Genomic DNA, 16,868 nt, shown 5'->3' with positions numbered 1-16,868 from the left:
AGCCATAACTGTTCCTGCTAGCAATTTTAACATCCCCTGATCCTAGAGCTGTAGAAAACCTAACCATGGAACCCTAGAACATCTAACCGTATAACCCCTAACTCTATAACCCCTTATGGTCAAACCCCTAACCCTACAACCCCTAACCCTAATGGTAAAATAGTAGAACTAGAACAGCTAATGGTAGAACCCCTAACCTTAGAACACATAACCCTAGAACCGTAGAACACTTCACACAATTTCTGTAGTAGCGCCCTTAATATGTCATCTGGTGGATATCACTATCATTTTATCTGAAATGAAAATGCGATGTACTTTCACTGAATCATTATCCCGTGTCAATACTAACTTGAAATTCTCCATTTCCTTGTGGAAATCCATTAATGTTTGTTATATTTCTTAATCATGGGGGAGAGCCCACACCATGAAATGCAATTCATTTTAGAATTATTCAGACTACGAACTACACAGATATTTTAAAACTCTGAGTTACAAAAATAAAATAAACAAAGAATATACCTAGAATAGACAAGAAGACATCTGTGGTCTCTCTGATAATATACTTTGAACACGATTTTATTTTCTTAATTTTATTAAGGATAAAACCACATGTTTTTTTTTTTACATTTTATGTTTAAAAATAGGACAAAATAATAGATTAATTGAAATTTTAAGACAAATTAATATTAAATATTATGAATAAATGTATGTTCACAAAAAACTAAATCTTCTTAAAAATGTAAAAATATTTCTTTAACAAATGGCATCATTATTTTTATGCAGGTGAACGCTGGCGTCACGTCAAACACCCAGCTACATTTAAATGTAATCATTTAGCAGAAACTTTTATCCAAAGTGACTAATTAGTCTTACAAGTGACCTACGGGTGACACTCAATACTCGCAAACAAGATTGGAGTAACAAAAATAATTCTATTGATGCACGACCAATTCGATACGATCCAAATTAATGTAACAAAACATAGAAAGAAAATAAATACATTATTTATATTTGTGGCTCCTTTTCAGCATCACAAAGGAGTGAGGGGGGTCCTAAAGGCCTGAACCCCCAGAACCTCTGCTATAGGGTCCTAAAGGCCTGAACCCCCAGAACCTCTGCTATAGGGTCCTAAAGGAACCCCCAGAACCTCTGCTATAGGGTCCTAAAGGCCTGAACCCCCAGAACCTCTGCTATAGGGTCCTAAAGGCCTGAACCCCCAGAACCTCTGCTATAGGGTCCTAAAGGCCTGAACCCCCAGAACCTCTGCTATAGGGTCCAAACACCTGAACCCCCAGAACCTCTGCTAAAGGGTCCTAAAGGAACCCCCAGAACCTCTGCTATAGGGTCCTAAAGGAACCCCCAGAACCTCTGCTAAAGGGTCCTAAAGGAACCTCCAGAACCTCTGCTATAGGGTCCTAAAGGAACCCCCAGAACCTCTGCTAAAGGGTCCTAAAGGAACCCCCAGAACCTCTGCTATAGGGTCCTAAAGGAACCCCCAGAACCTCTGCTAAAGGGTCCTAAAGGAACCTCCAGAACCTCTGCTATAGGGTCCTAAAGGAACCCCCAGAACCTCTGCTAAAGGGTCCTAAAGGAACCTCCAGAACCTCTGCTATAGGGTCCTAAAGGAACCCCCAGAACCTCTGCTAAAGGGTCCTAAAGGAACCCCCAGAACCTCTGCTAATGGGTCCTAAACACAGGAGGTCTGCTATATGATCCTAAAGAACCCCCAGAACCTCTACAAGGTGCTTCATGGTCGGCCTTATTACCGTAGTTGTCCTTTCAAGTTTTCCATGTTTTAATACATCAGGAAGAAATGACGAAACGCGCATCTATAAAAAACAAATTTGTCCATCAGGTCTATCATAGTGTTTACATTAGACAACATGTTTCCAATAAGAAACATATTTCACATATGCATGTTATATTAGACATGTATAGACACCAAAACATAGCATGTTATAAAATACATGTTAAGACACCATTAGACATAGCATGCCATATTAGACATAGCATGTTATATTGGACATTTATAGTCTCCATAGACATAGCATGATATATTAGACATGTTTAGGACATGTTTATGAGACCTAGCATGTTTCACAAGACATGTATAGACTCCATTAGCCATAGACCGTTATAATCAACGGGATTAACATGAATAACCTTTCTATGCAGATCTAGAAAGGAGACACATAAGTCACGTGACTTTGACAACGGAGAACACACAATGGAGGAGAAGGTGGAGGTCAGAGGAGGAGGTGGAGGTCAGAGGAGGAGGTGGAGGTCAGGAGGAGAAGGTGGAGGTCAGAGGCGGAGGTCAGAGGAGCAGGTGGAGGTCAGAGGAGGAGGTCAGAGGTGGAGGTCAGAGGGGGAGGTGGAGGTCAGAGGTGGAGGTCAGAGGTGGAGGTCAGAGGGGGAGGTGGAGGTCAGAGGTGGAGGTCAGAGGAGGAGGTCAGAGGTGGAGGTCAGAGGTGGAGGTCAGAGGAGGAGGAGGAGGTCAGAGGTGGAGGTCAGAGGGGGAGGTGGAGGTCAGAGGAGGAGGTCAGAGGTGGAGGTCAGAGGAGGAGGTCAGAGGTGGAGGTCAGAGGGGGAGGTGGAGGTCAGAGGAGGAGGTCAGAGGTGGAGGTCAGAGGAGGAGGTCAGAGGTGGAGGTCAGAGGTGGAGGTCAGAGGAGGACCTGGGGGTCAGAGGTGGAGGTCAGAGGAGGAGATCAGAGGTGGAGGTCAGAGGTGGAGGTCAGAGGGGGAGGTGGAGGTCAGAGGAGGAGGTCAGAGGTGGAGGTCAGAGGTGGAGGTCAGAGGAGGAGGTCAGAGGTGGAGGTCAGAGGTGGAGGTCAGAGGAGGACCTGGGGGTCAGAGGTGGAGGTCAGAGGAGGAGATCAGAGGTGGAGGTCAGAGGGGGAGGTGGAGGTCAGAGGAGGAGGTCAGAGGAGGACCTGGGGGTCAGAGGTGGAGGTCAGAGGAGGAGATCAGAGGTGGAGGTCAGAGGTGGAGGTCAGAGGTGGAGGTCAGAGGTGGAGGTCAGAGGAGGACCCGGGGGTCAGAGGTGGAGGTCAGAGGGGGAGGTGCAGGTCAGAGGAGGAGATCAGAGGTGGAGGTCAGAGGTGGAGGTCAGAGGAGGACCCGGGGGTCAGAGGTGGAGGTCAGAGGAGGAGATCAGAGGTGGAGGTCAGAGGTGGAGGTCAGAGGTGGAGGTCAGAGGAGGACCCGGGGGTCAGTCTTTCATGCAGACGCTGCAGCGGCCTGCGGTGGCTCTCTGCTGCCAGGGCTGCAGCAGCGCCGTCGGCTCCGTCTGCGCGGGCGGGGAGGAGGCCCGCGGGGCCGTGCTGGTCAGCCAGAAGCTGTAGATGTTAGTGAAGTAGTGGCAGGTCCCTCGGGGGCCCTGGCACTCCACGTAGGGCTGGGCCCGGAAGTCCTGGAGGCAGCTTCCTGAGGAGGTCAGCGACTGGCCGCCGCCCTCGTCCCCCGCCCCCGTGTGCTGGGACACAATCAGAGAGATAGAGTCAGAGTGACTCATATAGATGATGCATTCATATGGATATAACCCTGTTCATGTTTAGGAATCATATACATTCATACTTATTCATGTTAAATATTAATGTTATATATTCATTATGTTTATATGAATGTGTAAGATTTATATATATTAATAATAATAATAATAATAATGAATTTTATTTGTAATGCACTTTATATTGAGCAAACAATCTCAAAGTGCTACATAAGAAAAAAAAAAAGAAAAGTAAAAGTTAAAATTTAGAGATAGAACGTCTCTCCAAAGGAAACAACTAATGAAAGGCTTTTTTAAAAAGGTAGGTTTTTAGGCCTTTTTTAAAAGTGTCCAGGGTCAGTGGTGCTCTCAGGTGGTCAGGGAGAGCATTCCAAAGACAGGGAGCGGCGTGACAGAAAGCTCTGTCTCCCATGGTTCGGAGTTTGGTCCTAGGAATCTGCAGGAGGTTTCATACATTCATGTATGAATATATGAGGAAGGAGTAAAGTGGTAGTATAGTAGTAGTATAGTGGAAGCACTGACCATGAGGAAGGAGTCAAGTGGTAGTATAGTAGTAGTATAGTGGAAGCACTGACCATGAGGAAGGAGTAAAGTGGTAGTATAGTAGTAGTATAGTGGAAGTACTGACCATGAGGAAGGAGTACCCCACCCAGAGGTTCCTCCAGTGCGGAGGGCACTTTGGGGTGGCGGGGTCTTGGCTGTGCACGGTAACCGCGGGCGACGCCGCCTCACACACCACGCAGCGGCTGATGTGCGCTCTGATGTCACTGCCCTCAAAGGGCATGCTGGGCACGGCGGCGGTGGTGGACAGCCAGTAGGACTTGTCGTTGCGGCTGGCGTAGTGACAGGAGCCCATGTTGCAGTAGGAGAAGGGCATGGTGGAGAAGAGACGCACACACGAGCCCGCCTGACCTAAACACACACATATACATCATATATGTACAAATACATTCAATGTGTATGGGTATATACGTATGTATATGGACGTGTGTGTATATATGGGTGTATGTATATACGTTTATGACTGTGTATGTGTATATCGACATGCGTGTGAATGTAGTACCCAGGTCCTGAGTGTGTATATATCTTTCTGAGTGTGTATGTAGTACCCAGGTCCTGAGTGTGTATATATCTTTACGAGTGTGTATGTAGTACCCAGGTCCTGAGTGTGTATATATCTTTACGAGTGTGTATGTAGTACCCAGGTCCTCAGTGTGTATATATCTTTATGAGTGTGTGTGTAGTAACCAGGTCCTGAGTGTGTATATATCTTTCTGAGTGTGTATGTAGTACCCAGGTCCTGAGTGTGTATATATCTTTCTGAGTGTGTATGTAGTACCCAGGTCCTCAGTGTGTATATATCTTTATGAGTGTGTGTGTAGTACCCAGGTCCTGAGTGTGTATATATCTTTACGAGTGTGTATGTAGTACCCAGGTCCTCAGTGTGTATATATCTTTATGAGTGTGTGTGTAGTAACCAGGTCCTGAGTGTGTATATATCTTTACGAGTGTGTATGTAGTACCCAGGTCCTGAGTGTGTATATATCTTTTTGAGTGTGTATGTAGTACCCGGTCCTGAGTGTGTATATATCTTTATGAGTGTGTATGTAGTACCCAGGTCCTGAGCGTGAGCTTTCTCCTGGCCCTCCAAGTACAGCAGACTGAACCCCACCCACAGAGCTGCCATGTCGTCAGGACACGAGGGGATGGCTTCTGATTGGCTGTGCATCACCAACAGGAAGCCAGCTCTGAAGGCTGTGATAGGTCCAGGGTTACCAGGGTTACCTGCTGGACCAGTTTGACCTGGAAGAGTTTCATAATGCATAAGAATAACTGTTAGTTCTTTAAATGTTTGAGCATAAAATCCAAAAAAATAACATAAAGAATATAAATATACATTGAAGATAATAAAAAAATGAAAATGTAATATGGAAATTAGAAGAATATGAAATACAAATTAGAAAAATATAAAAATCCTTATTTTCTCAAGTGAATGCATTACGTTTCCATAACATCCAAAACAGAAAGAATACAAAGTTCACATTAAATACAAATCCGTAGAATATTAATCTTTATTTGAAATAAAATACAAATTTGTAGAATATTATAACGTATGTGAGTTGATTATTCATATCATTTGTGTAAGTCAATGAGAGGGCTTATGTAGGATAAGTCACTGTTTGTCAATAACGATCAATAAACCATCATTAAACAGAGCCCAGGTCTCCTCACCCTGAGCTCCCGCCACTCCTCTCTCCCCCTGGGCTCCTCCCTCCCCCAGGGGCCCATCCCGGCCCCGGGCCCCGGCTCTTCCTGCGCCCCCGTCGGCTCCTGGATTCCCTTTCGGTCCTGGAACAGCAAACACAGCTGTCAGCGTGTTTTAATCGACATTCTTCTACACTGTATCTTGAATGTAGTCGTTTGTCTAGACCAGTGGTTCTCAAAACATTGTGATGAGGTGCGCAGTTGTCTTGTTCCTGACTGTTGTGGACTTGGACTGCTTCAATCCTTAACATTTTCTTCCACTTTCAATCCACTGGTTTGTCTTTCAGCGCTGCGTGTTCGTTTGTGAGATGAGGTGCGATGGCTTCATGGATTCATTACGAACATCACCATATACACGTGCTCGTTCACTGTCGTCCCCTTCAGTTTTTTACAGTTCTGCTCGAAATATTCTTCTCCTGTCCGCACTTTTGATATATTTTGATAGTATAATGTTTTGAAATAATTATATTGCTTTCGATATAATTTTTTTTGGAGATTCCTCAGAGTACGACTAAATAGCGCAAGTGTCCGGCCAATGGTACACGTTCCACAGTTTGAGAACCAATGATAGAGTATATATTTAATCTAGATGTATAGACAATCTACATATTTAATCTAGACCATTATCCTAGTCTGTTGAGGTCATTTTAATCTCGACTGTTAATCTAGACTGTAAATGTATTTCCAATCTAGAGTATTTTTCTAGATGGTTTGTGTCATTTTAATCTGGACTGTTAATTCAGACTGTAAGGATATCTCTTGCGCACACACACACACACACACACACACACACACACACACACACACACACACACACACACACACACACACACACACACACACACACACACACACACACACACACACGCAGATACGCTCTGACCTCGGGGCCCCTTGAGGCCTGTGGTTCCGGGGGGGCCAGGGGAACCTGTCTGGCCCGGGACCCCCGGGTGACCTGCGGGACCCCTGGATGGGAAGACTTGGGGAGGAGGGATCACTCTGCCTCGCTCCCCTTTGGGACCTGGAACACAAGGAAAGCACGTCCGCTTTATACTAATACTAGTACTACTATACTAACACGAACAGTAATACTAGTACTAGACCACGTGAACTACACCTGGATGATACTAATACTAGTACTAGACCATGTCAACTACACCTGGATATACTAATACTAGTACTAGACCGTATGAACTACACCTGGTTAATACGAACAGTAATACTAGTACTAGACATTATAAACCACATCTGGATAAAACAAATAGTAATACTAGTACTAGACTATGTGAACTACACCTGGTTAATACGAATAGTAATAGTAATTCTAGACTTTATAAACCACATCTGGATAAAACAAATAGTAACACTTGTACTAGACATTATAAACCACATCTGGTTAGTGCTTGTACTAGTACTGGACCCTATAAACCACATCTGGTGAATACTGACATTATAAACCACACAAACTAATTATAAAACGACACAAATTATAAACCACAACCGGTAAACACTACTACTCCACTACTACTAGTACTAGAACTAAAACGATGAGCAGCCCCTGTGAAAGGCTAGCACTGTGTGGTGACCGACCTGTGGAGCCCGGGGGCCCAGCGTCTCCCGCGGACCCTGGGGGCCCACAGTTCCCTCGAGAGCCCTGGTGTCCGGGGAGCCCCATGCCACCGGGGGCCCCAGGCCCCCCTGAAACACAGAACCAACCATCAAAACAATGAAATAACAATTATAATACATTTATTCAGAAAAACAACATGAATAATAAGGATAACAATAAAGAATACTCTCTATATATATATATATATATATTAGTGCTGTCAAGCGATTAAAGTATTTAATCGCGATTAATCACATTAATGTCAGTTTTTTTTTCTATGCTAAATACCCCTTGATTTCTTTGTCTCATTAATTGTTCTCATTTTAATGCTCTTATCAACATGGAGAAGTGCATCGGCTTGCCTTGTGCAAATGTTTTTTTATTGATAACAACATTGGCATAATACTGACCAAAACATTAAAATATTTAATCGCGATTAATCACATTAATGTCAGGTTTTTTTTCTATGCTAAATACCCCTTGATTTCTTTGTCTCATTAATTTTTCTCATTTTAATGCTCTTATCAACATGGAGAAGTGCATCGGCTTGCCTTGTGCAAATGTATTTTTTTTTATTGATAACAACATTGGCATAATACTGACCAAAACAGGACGATACAAAAAAAAAGCCTATAGTGCAATTAAACGATGAACAAATTTTTTTAATTTATTTTTTTAAGTAAAAAATGTCGATTATGGCGCAATAAAAAAATTAACGCCGTTAAAATTGGTTTGCGTTACCGCCGTTAATAACGTGTTCAACTGACAGCACTAATATATATATATAATAGTGGTGGGCATAGATTAATTTCTTTAATCTAGAATCGATTAATCTAGATTAATTCCAAAATTAATCAAGATTAATCTAGATTAAAATGGCCAACGGCAAAAAATCTGTTAGTTTACCTTGACAGCGGTCAATGAATGATACTGGGCAATGGTGAATTATCAAATATAATTCACCGCCGGAAGTTGTCAAGTGCCCATGCAAGTGAACGGAGCATAAACAAAAATAATTGACGGCTGAACGTTGGGAAGGCTCATGCAAGTGAATGGAGCAGTCTACAGCATTGAGAAGAGCCGTGTAATAATCCATAATAATGTAAGGTTTAGAAGTTAAATATTTGAAAGTTGTAGGATAAATTAATATAATTTATATTGGAGTTAATTTGCTAGAAATGTACTTACAATTTTTAGTCAGTTAATCATTTACATATTTATGTTACACAATTATTACATATTTACATATTTAACACAGTGAGGATATTCTGTTGAATCTGCCTCTCTGATTCCCTCACGTTTACCTCAGTCTGAATTCTAGCTTCTGATTGGTTAGTTCAGTCACGTGATGGGTCCGAACAAGGAAGTGTTTGAAAATAGATTAACGGCGATAATTATTTTATTGCGCGATAACGGCCCACCACTAATATATATATATATATATATATATATATATATATATATATATATATATATATATGCTAGGTTGTATATTAGGTAGCTTACCTTTGACCCCTGGTAGGCCTACAGCCCCCGCAGGTCCGTCAGCGCCTGCCATCCCTGTCTCTCCCTTCAGCCCTGGGGGGCCAGCCTCCCCCGCCTCCCCGTCGTCACCGGCAACCATCAGGATGGAGCCAGGCAGACCTACTTCCCCAGGTAGACCTGCTCACACACACACACACACACACACACACACACACACACACACACACACCACACACACACACACACACACACACACACACACACACACACACACACACACACACACACACACACACACACACACACAAAGAGGTCAGGGTCTAAGGAAGGGCTTCTGGCTACATGAGTCACTGCAGGAGCCAACACACACAAGCACGCGCGCACACAAACACACCCACACACGAACATACAGTGTCTGACCTTGGTCTCCGTCAGGTCCTGGGTATCCTGTATCTCCATAGCAACCAGCAATCGGCTTGTCACAGGCTGCTCCTGGTACACCTGCAGCTCCACACAGACCTGGGGGTCCTACACACACACACACACACACACACACACACACACACACACACGATGTGTGTTCTATAGGTTCTTTGTTGGTCTATAGGTTATATGATGTGTGTTCTATAGGTTCTTTGTGGCTCTATAGGTTCTATGATGTGTGTTCTATAGGTTATTTGTGGGTCTATAGGTTATATGATGTGTGTTCTATAGGTTCTTTGTGGGTCTATAGCTTCTATGATGTGTGTTCTATAGGTTCTTCATGGCTCTATAGGTTCTATGATGTGCGTTCTATAGCTTATTTGCGGGTCTATAGGTTCTATGATGTGTGTTCTATAGGTTCTCTCTGGGTCTATAGGTTCTATGATGTGTGTTCTATAGGATCTTTGTGGGTCTATAGGTTCTATGATGTGTGTTCTATAGGTTATTTTAGGGTCTATAGGTTCTATGATGTGTTTTCTATAGGTTCTCTCTGGGTCTATAGGTTCTATGATGTGTGTTCTATAGGTTCTCTCTGGGTCTATAGGTTCTATGATGTGTGTTCTATAGGTTCTTTGTGGGTCTATAGGTTCTAAGATGTGTGTTCTATAGGTTCTTTGTGGCTCTATAGGTTCTATGATGTGTGTTCTATAGGTTATTTGTGGGTCTATAGGTTATATGATGTGTGTTCTATAGGTTCTTTGTGGGTCTATAGCTTCTATGATGTGTGTTCTATAGGTTCTTCATGGCTCTATAGGTTCTATGATGTGCGTTCTATAGCTTATTTGCGGGTCTATAGGTTCTATGATGTGTGTTCTATAGGTTCTCTCTGGGTCTATAGGTTCTATGATGTGTGTTCTATAGGTTCTCTCTGGGTCTATAGGTTCTATGATGTGTGTTCTATAGGTTCTCTCTGGGTCTATAGGTTCTATGATGTGCGTTCTATAGGTTCTCTCTGGGTCTATAGGTTCTATGATGTGTGTTCTATAGGTTCTCTCTGGGTCTATAGGTTCTATGATGTGTGTTCTATAGGTTCTTTGTGGGTCTATAGGTTCTAAGATGTGTGTTCTATAGGTTCTTTGTGGGTCTATAGGTTCTATGATGTGTGTTATATAGGTTCTTTGTTGGTCTATAGGTTCTATGATGTGTGTTCTATAGATTATTTTTTGGTCTATAGATTCTATGATGTGTGTTCTATAGGTTCTCTCTGGGTCTATAGGTTCTATGATGTGTGTTCTATAGGTTTTCTCTGGGTCTATAGGTTCTATGATGTGTGTTCTATAGGTTCTCTCTGGGTCTATAGGTTCTATGATGTGTGTTCTATAGGTTCTCTCTGGGTCTATAGGTTCTATGATGTGTGTTCTATAGGTTCTCTCTGGGTCTATAGGTTCTATGATGTGTGTTCTATAGGTTCTCTCTGGGTCTATAGGTTCTATGATGTGTGTTCTATAGGTTCTCTCTGGGTCTATGCTGGGTCTAGGTTCTGTGCTGTGGGTCTATAGGTTCTATGCTGTGTGGTTCTAAAAGGTTCTATGCTGTGTGCTTCTTTGTGGTTCTATCCAACCTTTACCTGTGAGGCCAGTCTGGCCCCGGGGCCCGGGGCGTCCAGGCTGAGAGGGCCCCCAGGCGCCCGGACTGCCTCTGGGTCCCTTATCACCTGGAAGGCCTGGAGAACCCGGGACCCCAGGCAAGGCTGGACCTGGAGGAGACGGACAGACAGGCAGACAGAGTGTGTGTCTAGTGTGTAGTGTCAAGTACAGGTAGTACAGCGTGTGTGTGCGTGTGTGTGTGTGTGTGTGCGCGCGCGTGTGTGCGCGCGTGTGTGCGTGTGTGTGCGTGTGTGTGTGTGTGTGTGTGTGTGTGTGTGTGTGTGTGTGTGTGCGCGTGTGTGTGTGTGTATACCTCTAGCTCCAGGGTCTCCCTTCACTCCCTTCAGTCCGTCCAAACCGTGAAGACCGAGCGGACCAGGAGGACCTGAAGGAAAGCAGGTCGTCGAAGATGACATCATGAGCAGGGTGTAAAACGCTGCGCCATGAAAGCCTAACCGCCGTATTTTACTTCAATTTGAACCCATACACGTCTACAATCAGGCGTGGTTGTGATCCTTCTGGCCTTCCACATGTGTGTGTGTGAACCGTCTGGCCTTCCACACATGTGTGTGTGTGTGACCCTCGTGGCCTTCCATACATGTGTGTGTGACCCTTCTGGCCTTCAATGCGTGTGTGTGTGACCCTTGTGGCCTTCCATACGTGTGTGTGTACCTAAGAGTCCTGTCTCTCCGTCGTCTCCTTTCTCTCCCGTGCGACCGTCCTCCCCAGGAAACCCTTCACACCCAGGACCCCCACTGGGACCCTGGGGACCAGGTACACCTGGACAGACAGACAGACAGACAGACAGACAGGAGGACAGGTAGACAGACAGACAGACAGACAGACAGACAGACAGACAGACAGACAGACAGACAGACAGGAGGACAGGTAGACAGACAGGTAGACAGACAGACAGACAGGAGGACAGGTAGACAGACAGGTAGACAGACAGACAGGTAGGTAGACAGACAGGTAGGTAGACAGACAGACAGACAGACAGACAGACAGACAGACAGACAGACAGACAGGAGGACAGGTAGACAGACAGGTAGACAGACAGGTAGACAGACAGACAGACAGACAGGAGGACAGGTAGACAGACAGGAGGACAGGTAGACAGACAAGTAGACAGAAGGACAGGTAGACAGACAGACAGGAGGACAGGTAGACAGACAGACAGACAGACAGGAGGACAGGTAGACAGACAGACAGACAGACAGACAGACAGACAGACAGACAGACAGACAGGAGGACAGGAGGACAGGTAGACAGACAGATAGACAGAGGGACGGATAGACAGGTAGAGAGAGAGGTAGACAGACAGGTAGATCGGTAAGTAGACAGTTAGACAGACAGGTAGATATGTACACAGACAGGTCGACAGGTAGGTCGACAGGTAGAAAGAAAGGCATAGAAAGATAGACAGGTAGATAGACAGAGGGACAGAGAGCTGTGTCTACTAGATGTGGTTTACCCTCTGGACCGACCGGCCCCTGGTGTCCCGGTCCTCCGGTAGAGCCCGGGCCTCCTGGGGGCCCTGGTTCACCTGTCTCTCCAGGGTCTCCCTGTCCTCCAGGGTGGCCTGAGGGGGTCCAAACAGACAGATGTAGACCTGTATCAACACCTGTAGTCCCACCTGTCACTAGTGGGGGACAGGTCAGGGCTTATTCTAGTATTAAGGGCTTATTCTACTGTGAGGGGCTTATTCTACTGTGAAGGGTTTACTCTAGTATGAAGGGTGAGGTCTCACCTGATTGGCCCATGGCTCCCATCGGCCCCTGGTCACCAGGGGGTCCGGGGGTGCTGACGGACTCTCCTGTCTCACCTTACACACACACACACACACACACACACACACACACACACACACACACACACACACACACACACACACACTCACACTCACACACACACACGCACACGCACACGCAAACACACACACACACACACACACACACACACACACACACACACACACACACACACACACACACACACAGCAATGGGAGCAATGGGACGATGGGATGTTATAATTCACCCATTCACAGCTATCACAGGTGCTCGTGAGACTGTTATGTTATGCTAATGTTAAGTGTCGCAGGTCCTCACCTTTAGCACCGGGGTGGCCAGGGAAGCCGGGGACCCCACTAGGCCCCGTACACCCAGGCTCTCCCTGCAACATAAACAGTAAGGATAATGATAATCTAATATGTAGTTCCTCTAACAGCCACTAGGGGGTTCACGGTCGAGACTGTCATCTAGTTCCTCTAACAGCCACTAGGGGGTTCACGGTCGAGACTGTCATCTAGATCCTCTAACAGCCACTAGGGGGTTCACGGTCGAGACTGTCATCTAGTTCCTCTAACAGCCACTAGGGGGTTCACGGTCGAGACTGTCATGTATTTTCTACCAGAGATGTAAAGGAACAGTTTACCAGATCACCAGCTTCTCCAGGGAAACCAATGAAGCCCATGCGCCCTGGAGAGCCAGGGGTTCCTGTTGGCCCGTGTCTCCCAGGGGCCCCTGGAGGCCCTCTGATGCCTTTCTCTACTCCTGGGGGCCCATCAAAGCCTGGATACCCTGGTAGGCCCCTGTTTCCCTGGAGGCCCTTGATCCCTGTAGAGGTTTAGTTAACAGAGTACACTCAGCTGGACACATCAAGAACCATAACATAGCTCTTATGCCGCTTTTCCACCGCACATGTAGCTCGACTCGACACGACTCGACACGACACGACTCGACACGGTAGCAGCACGGGTGCTTTTCCACCGCAAATAGTACCTCCTGGACGTGGGCGGGGTCGGCTGCGCGAAAGGGCCGTGACGTATTTGTGTACGCGACGCAAACAACACATACGCAACCCACACATGGACAGAACCCACATAACAACAATGGAGGACATCGATCGCATTACTATTATTAGCTGGCATGTTGAAGAAGTTGGAGAAGTGGAACATGTTGGCTGCGGCGCTGCTATGGATGTTACCAGCATGGTTGCCATGTCGCTCTCGTGACTTCGTCACACTCTCTGGCCAATCAGTCGCCGGCCGTCTGCCGACGTCACCTTTTAGCATCGGCTCAGCTCGCTTGGAACCTAGAGCGAGTAGGTACTAGAAAAAGCAGCCACTTCAGGTACCAGATACCATGGTACCGCGGTGGAAACGCAAAAAATGCGAGCTGAGTCGAGTCGTGTCGAGTCGTGTCGAGCTGGTACCATGCAGTGGAAAAGCGGCATTAGTACCCTAACATAGCTCTTAGTACCCTAACATAGCTCCAAGTACCCTAACATAGCTCTAAGTACCCTAACATAGCTCTTAGTACCCTAACATAGCTCCAAGTACCCTAACATAGCTCTAAGTACCCTAACATAGCTCCAAGTACCCTAAGGCCGCTTTTCCACCGCACATGTAGCTCGACTCGACACGACTCGACACGACACGACTCGACACGGTAGCAGCACGGGTGCTTTTCCACCGCAAATAGTACCTCCTGGACGTGGGCGGGGTCGGCTGCGCGAAAGGGCCGTGACGTATTTGTGTACGCGACGCAAACAACACATACGCAACCCACACATGGACAGAACCCACATAACAACAATGGAGGACATCGATCGCATTACTATTATTAGCTGGCATGTTGGAGAAGTGGAACATGTTGGCTGCGGCGCTGCTATGGATGTTACCAGCATGGTTGCCATGTCGCTCTCGTGACTTCGTCACACTCTCTGGCCAATCAGTCGCCGGCCGTCTGCCGACGTCACCTTTTAGCATCGGCTCAGCTCGCTTGGAACCTAGAGCGAGTAGGTACTAGAAAAAGCAGCCACTTCAGGTACCAGATACCATGGTACCGCGGTGGAAACGCAAAAAATGCGAGCTGAGTCGAGTCGTGTCGAGTCGTGTCGAGCTGGTACCATGCAGTGGAAAAGCGGCATAACATAGCTATAAGTACCCTAACATAGCTCTAAGTACCCTAACATAGCTTTAAGTACCCTAACATAGCTCTTAGTACCCTAACATAGCTCTAAGTACCCTAACATAGCTTTAAGTACCCTAACATAGCTCTAAGTACCCTAACATAGCTCTAAGTACCCTAACATAGCTCTTAGTACCCTAACATAGCTCCAAGTACCCTAACATAGCTCTAAGTACCCTAACATAGCTCCAAGTACCCTAACATAGCTATAAGTACCCTAACATAGCTCTTAGTACCCTAACATAGCTTTAAGTACCCTAACATAGCTTTAAGTACCCTAACATAGCTCTAAGTACCCTAACATAGCTTTAATGGCGCGTTTCCACTGCAGGGTGCGGAACGGATCGGATCACAAAGGTGCGGATTCGGTCGCGCTTCCACCGCCAAAAGTGGGCGTGACCCGGACTTTGCCGTACCCGTTCCGGCCTCGTTCTCGGGACTCCTCCGTTGGGGTACCGAAAACGAGACGAGACGCCTGAAAGGGTCCCGGGAAATTCTAGCTACACACCCCCTCCGTTGATTGGTCGACAGAATCATCACTTCCGGGTGACGCGGGGATAAAAACAAACAAACAGTAGCCTCGAGGTATTATTCTTTACAATTAACATGTCGCGTAAAACGCTTGCGAACAAGGAGGTGGAGACATTCGTCTGCATTCTTCGGGAGGAAGACGTTGTTTACGATGTTTACGTAGCTGCCGCGGCGATCGACATCCGGCCTACAACAAAGGGTACTGTCGGCAGTGGAAACGCGACCTCGGAACTGAGCTGGGCTATACCGCCCCCTCCCTACCGCACCTTTGCGATCCGATCCGTTCCGCACCCTGCAGTGGAAACGCGGCATGGTGTACCCTAACATAGCTATAAGTACCCTAACATAGCTATAAGTACCCTAACATAGCTCTAAGTACACTTACATAGCCCTTATAACGCTAAATTAGCTATGAGTACTGTAAAAAAAAAGCTACGCTGTACGGTGACATATCAAAGGGTACGATAACATTGCTCACCTCGTTGTCCTGTGAAGCCAGCCAGCCCAGGGGCCCCTGTAGGGCCGTACTCCCCTCTAATCGGGACAGCGACCACTGCTCCCTCTGGCCCCGGGGCCCCACGACCTCCTGCAGATAACACAATAAGTAATAAATGAATAATAGGTATCACTTTATAATAACCGTCAGTCTTAACACTCATCAGGGTATAAGCCTTTAGTTAAGGATGAACTTATTATTGACAGAACATGAATATATATATTTGTAGATGATTAGTCAGAGCTCAAATGACCAGCCTATCCGGTGGACTATACCAGCTGGTAGGCTGGTCTATCCATCCTACATCTGGGTGGACACTTCCACTTGTGATGTCACTAGAGGGTCGACTCTGAGTTGGCTTGTAATGGCTAATCCACATCCCCTTTTAACATAGCTCTTACGCTTTTTCATCTACAAATGTATATTTGAATGTTTTATAAAAGTTATTAATTCACCATTAACTAAGGGCTTATAAATTAATATTTTCTTAATGAGTAGTTCATCATTGACCAAAGGCTTATAAATGATGACTAAACGCAATATTACAATTTGACCTTTTTTTCCTTTCAGCCCGTCCGTGCCAGGGATGCCCAGAGCGCCGTCGTCTCCCGTCCCACCTCTGAGGCCCGGGACCCCAAGAAGCCCAGCGTGCCCCTGCATTCCCGGGGCCCCATCTCCCCCTGGGGGGCCCGCCATACCTGTTCAAACAATGCGTCACTGCACTGGTCTGTGGCAGGGATAGGGGTCATGCTAAGGGATTGTGCCTCTCATGGTTCTCACCTCTCTGTCCGGTGACTCCTGCCTCCCCAGGCTCACCGGGGGGGCCCGAAGCGCCCACTGGTCCCCGGTATCCCTGAAAGCCCGGGGAACCCGGCTTACCCTTTGGCCCCTGGGGGCCAATGCCTGGCCTTCCTTCCGCCCCAACTTTTCC

General features: G+C 46.4%; 1 protein-coding gene across 1 annotated transcript in view; it reads right to left on the bottom strand.

Moving 5' to 3' along the window:
* Positions 1 to 3,203: 3,203 nt before the first annotated feature.
* The window catches only part of col4a4 (collagen, type IV, alpha 4), a 30,304-nt gene continuing 16,639 nt past the window's right edge, over positions 3,204 to 16,868 (bottom strand). The window contains exons 25-42 of the mRNA XM_060075911.1: positions 16,718 to 16,790; positions 16,492 to 16,635; positions 15,920 to 16,027; positions 13,373 to 13,554; positions 13,048 to 13,111; positions 12,689 to 12,763; positions 12,413 to 12,520; positions 11,611 to 11,718; positions 11,252 to 11,323; positions 10,920 to 11,048; positions 9,290 to 9,397; positions 8,891 to 9,046; positions 7,366 to 7,473; positions 6,659 to 6,796; positions 5,743 to 5,859; positions 5,125 to 5,313; positions 4,139 to 4,422; positions 3,204 to 3,477 (exon numbers count right to left, since the gene is read on the bottom strand). Coding sequence (XP_059931894.1) covers positions 3,214 to 3,477; positions 4,139 to 4,422; positions 5,125 to 5,313; positions 5,743 to 5,859; positions 6,659 to 6,796; positions 7,366 to 7,473; positions 8,891 to 9,046; positions 9,290 to 9,397; positions 10,920 to 11,048; positions 11,252 to 11,323; positions 11,611 to 11,718; positions 12,413 to 12,520; positions 12,689 to 12,763; positions 13,048 to 13,111; positions 13,373 to 13,554; positions 15,920 to 16,027; positions 16,492 to 16,635; positions 16,718 to 16,790 — 2,427 coding nt within the window. The 3' untranslated portion in view covers positions 3,204 to 3,213. The remainder of the gene's footprint in view (positions 3,478 to 4,138; positions 4,423 to 5,124; positions 5,314 to 5,742; positions 5,860 to 6,658; positions 6,797 to 7,365; positions 7,474 to 8,890; positions 9,047 to 9,289; positions 9,398 to 10,919; positions 11,049 to 11,251; positions 11,324 to 11,610; positions 11,719 to 12,412; positions 12,521 to 12,688; positions 12,764 to 13,047; positions 13,112 to 13,372; positions 13,555 to 15,919; positions 16,028 to 16,491; positions 16,636 to 16,717; positions 16,791 to 16,868) is intronic.

This window comes from Gadus macrocephalus, chromosome 16, assembly GCF_031168955.1.
Source record: "Gadus macrocephalus chromosome 16, ASM3116895v1".
Classification (NCBI taxonomy): domain Eukaryota; kingdom Metazoa; phylum Chordata; class Actinopteri; order Gadiformes; family Gadidae; genus Gadus; species Gadus macrocephalus.
Note: the sequence above shows the minus strand (reverse complement) of the source record. Positions and strands in the feature narration are given on the sequence as shown.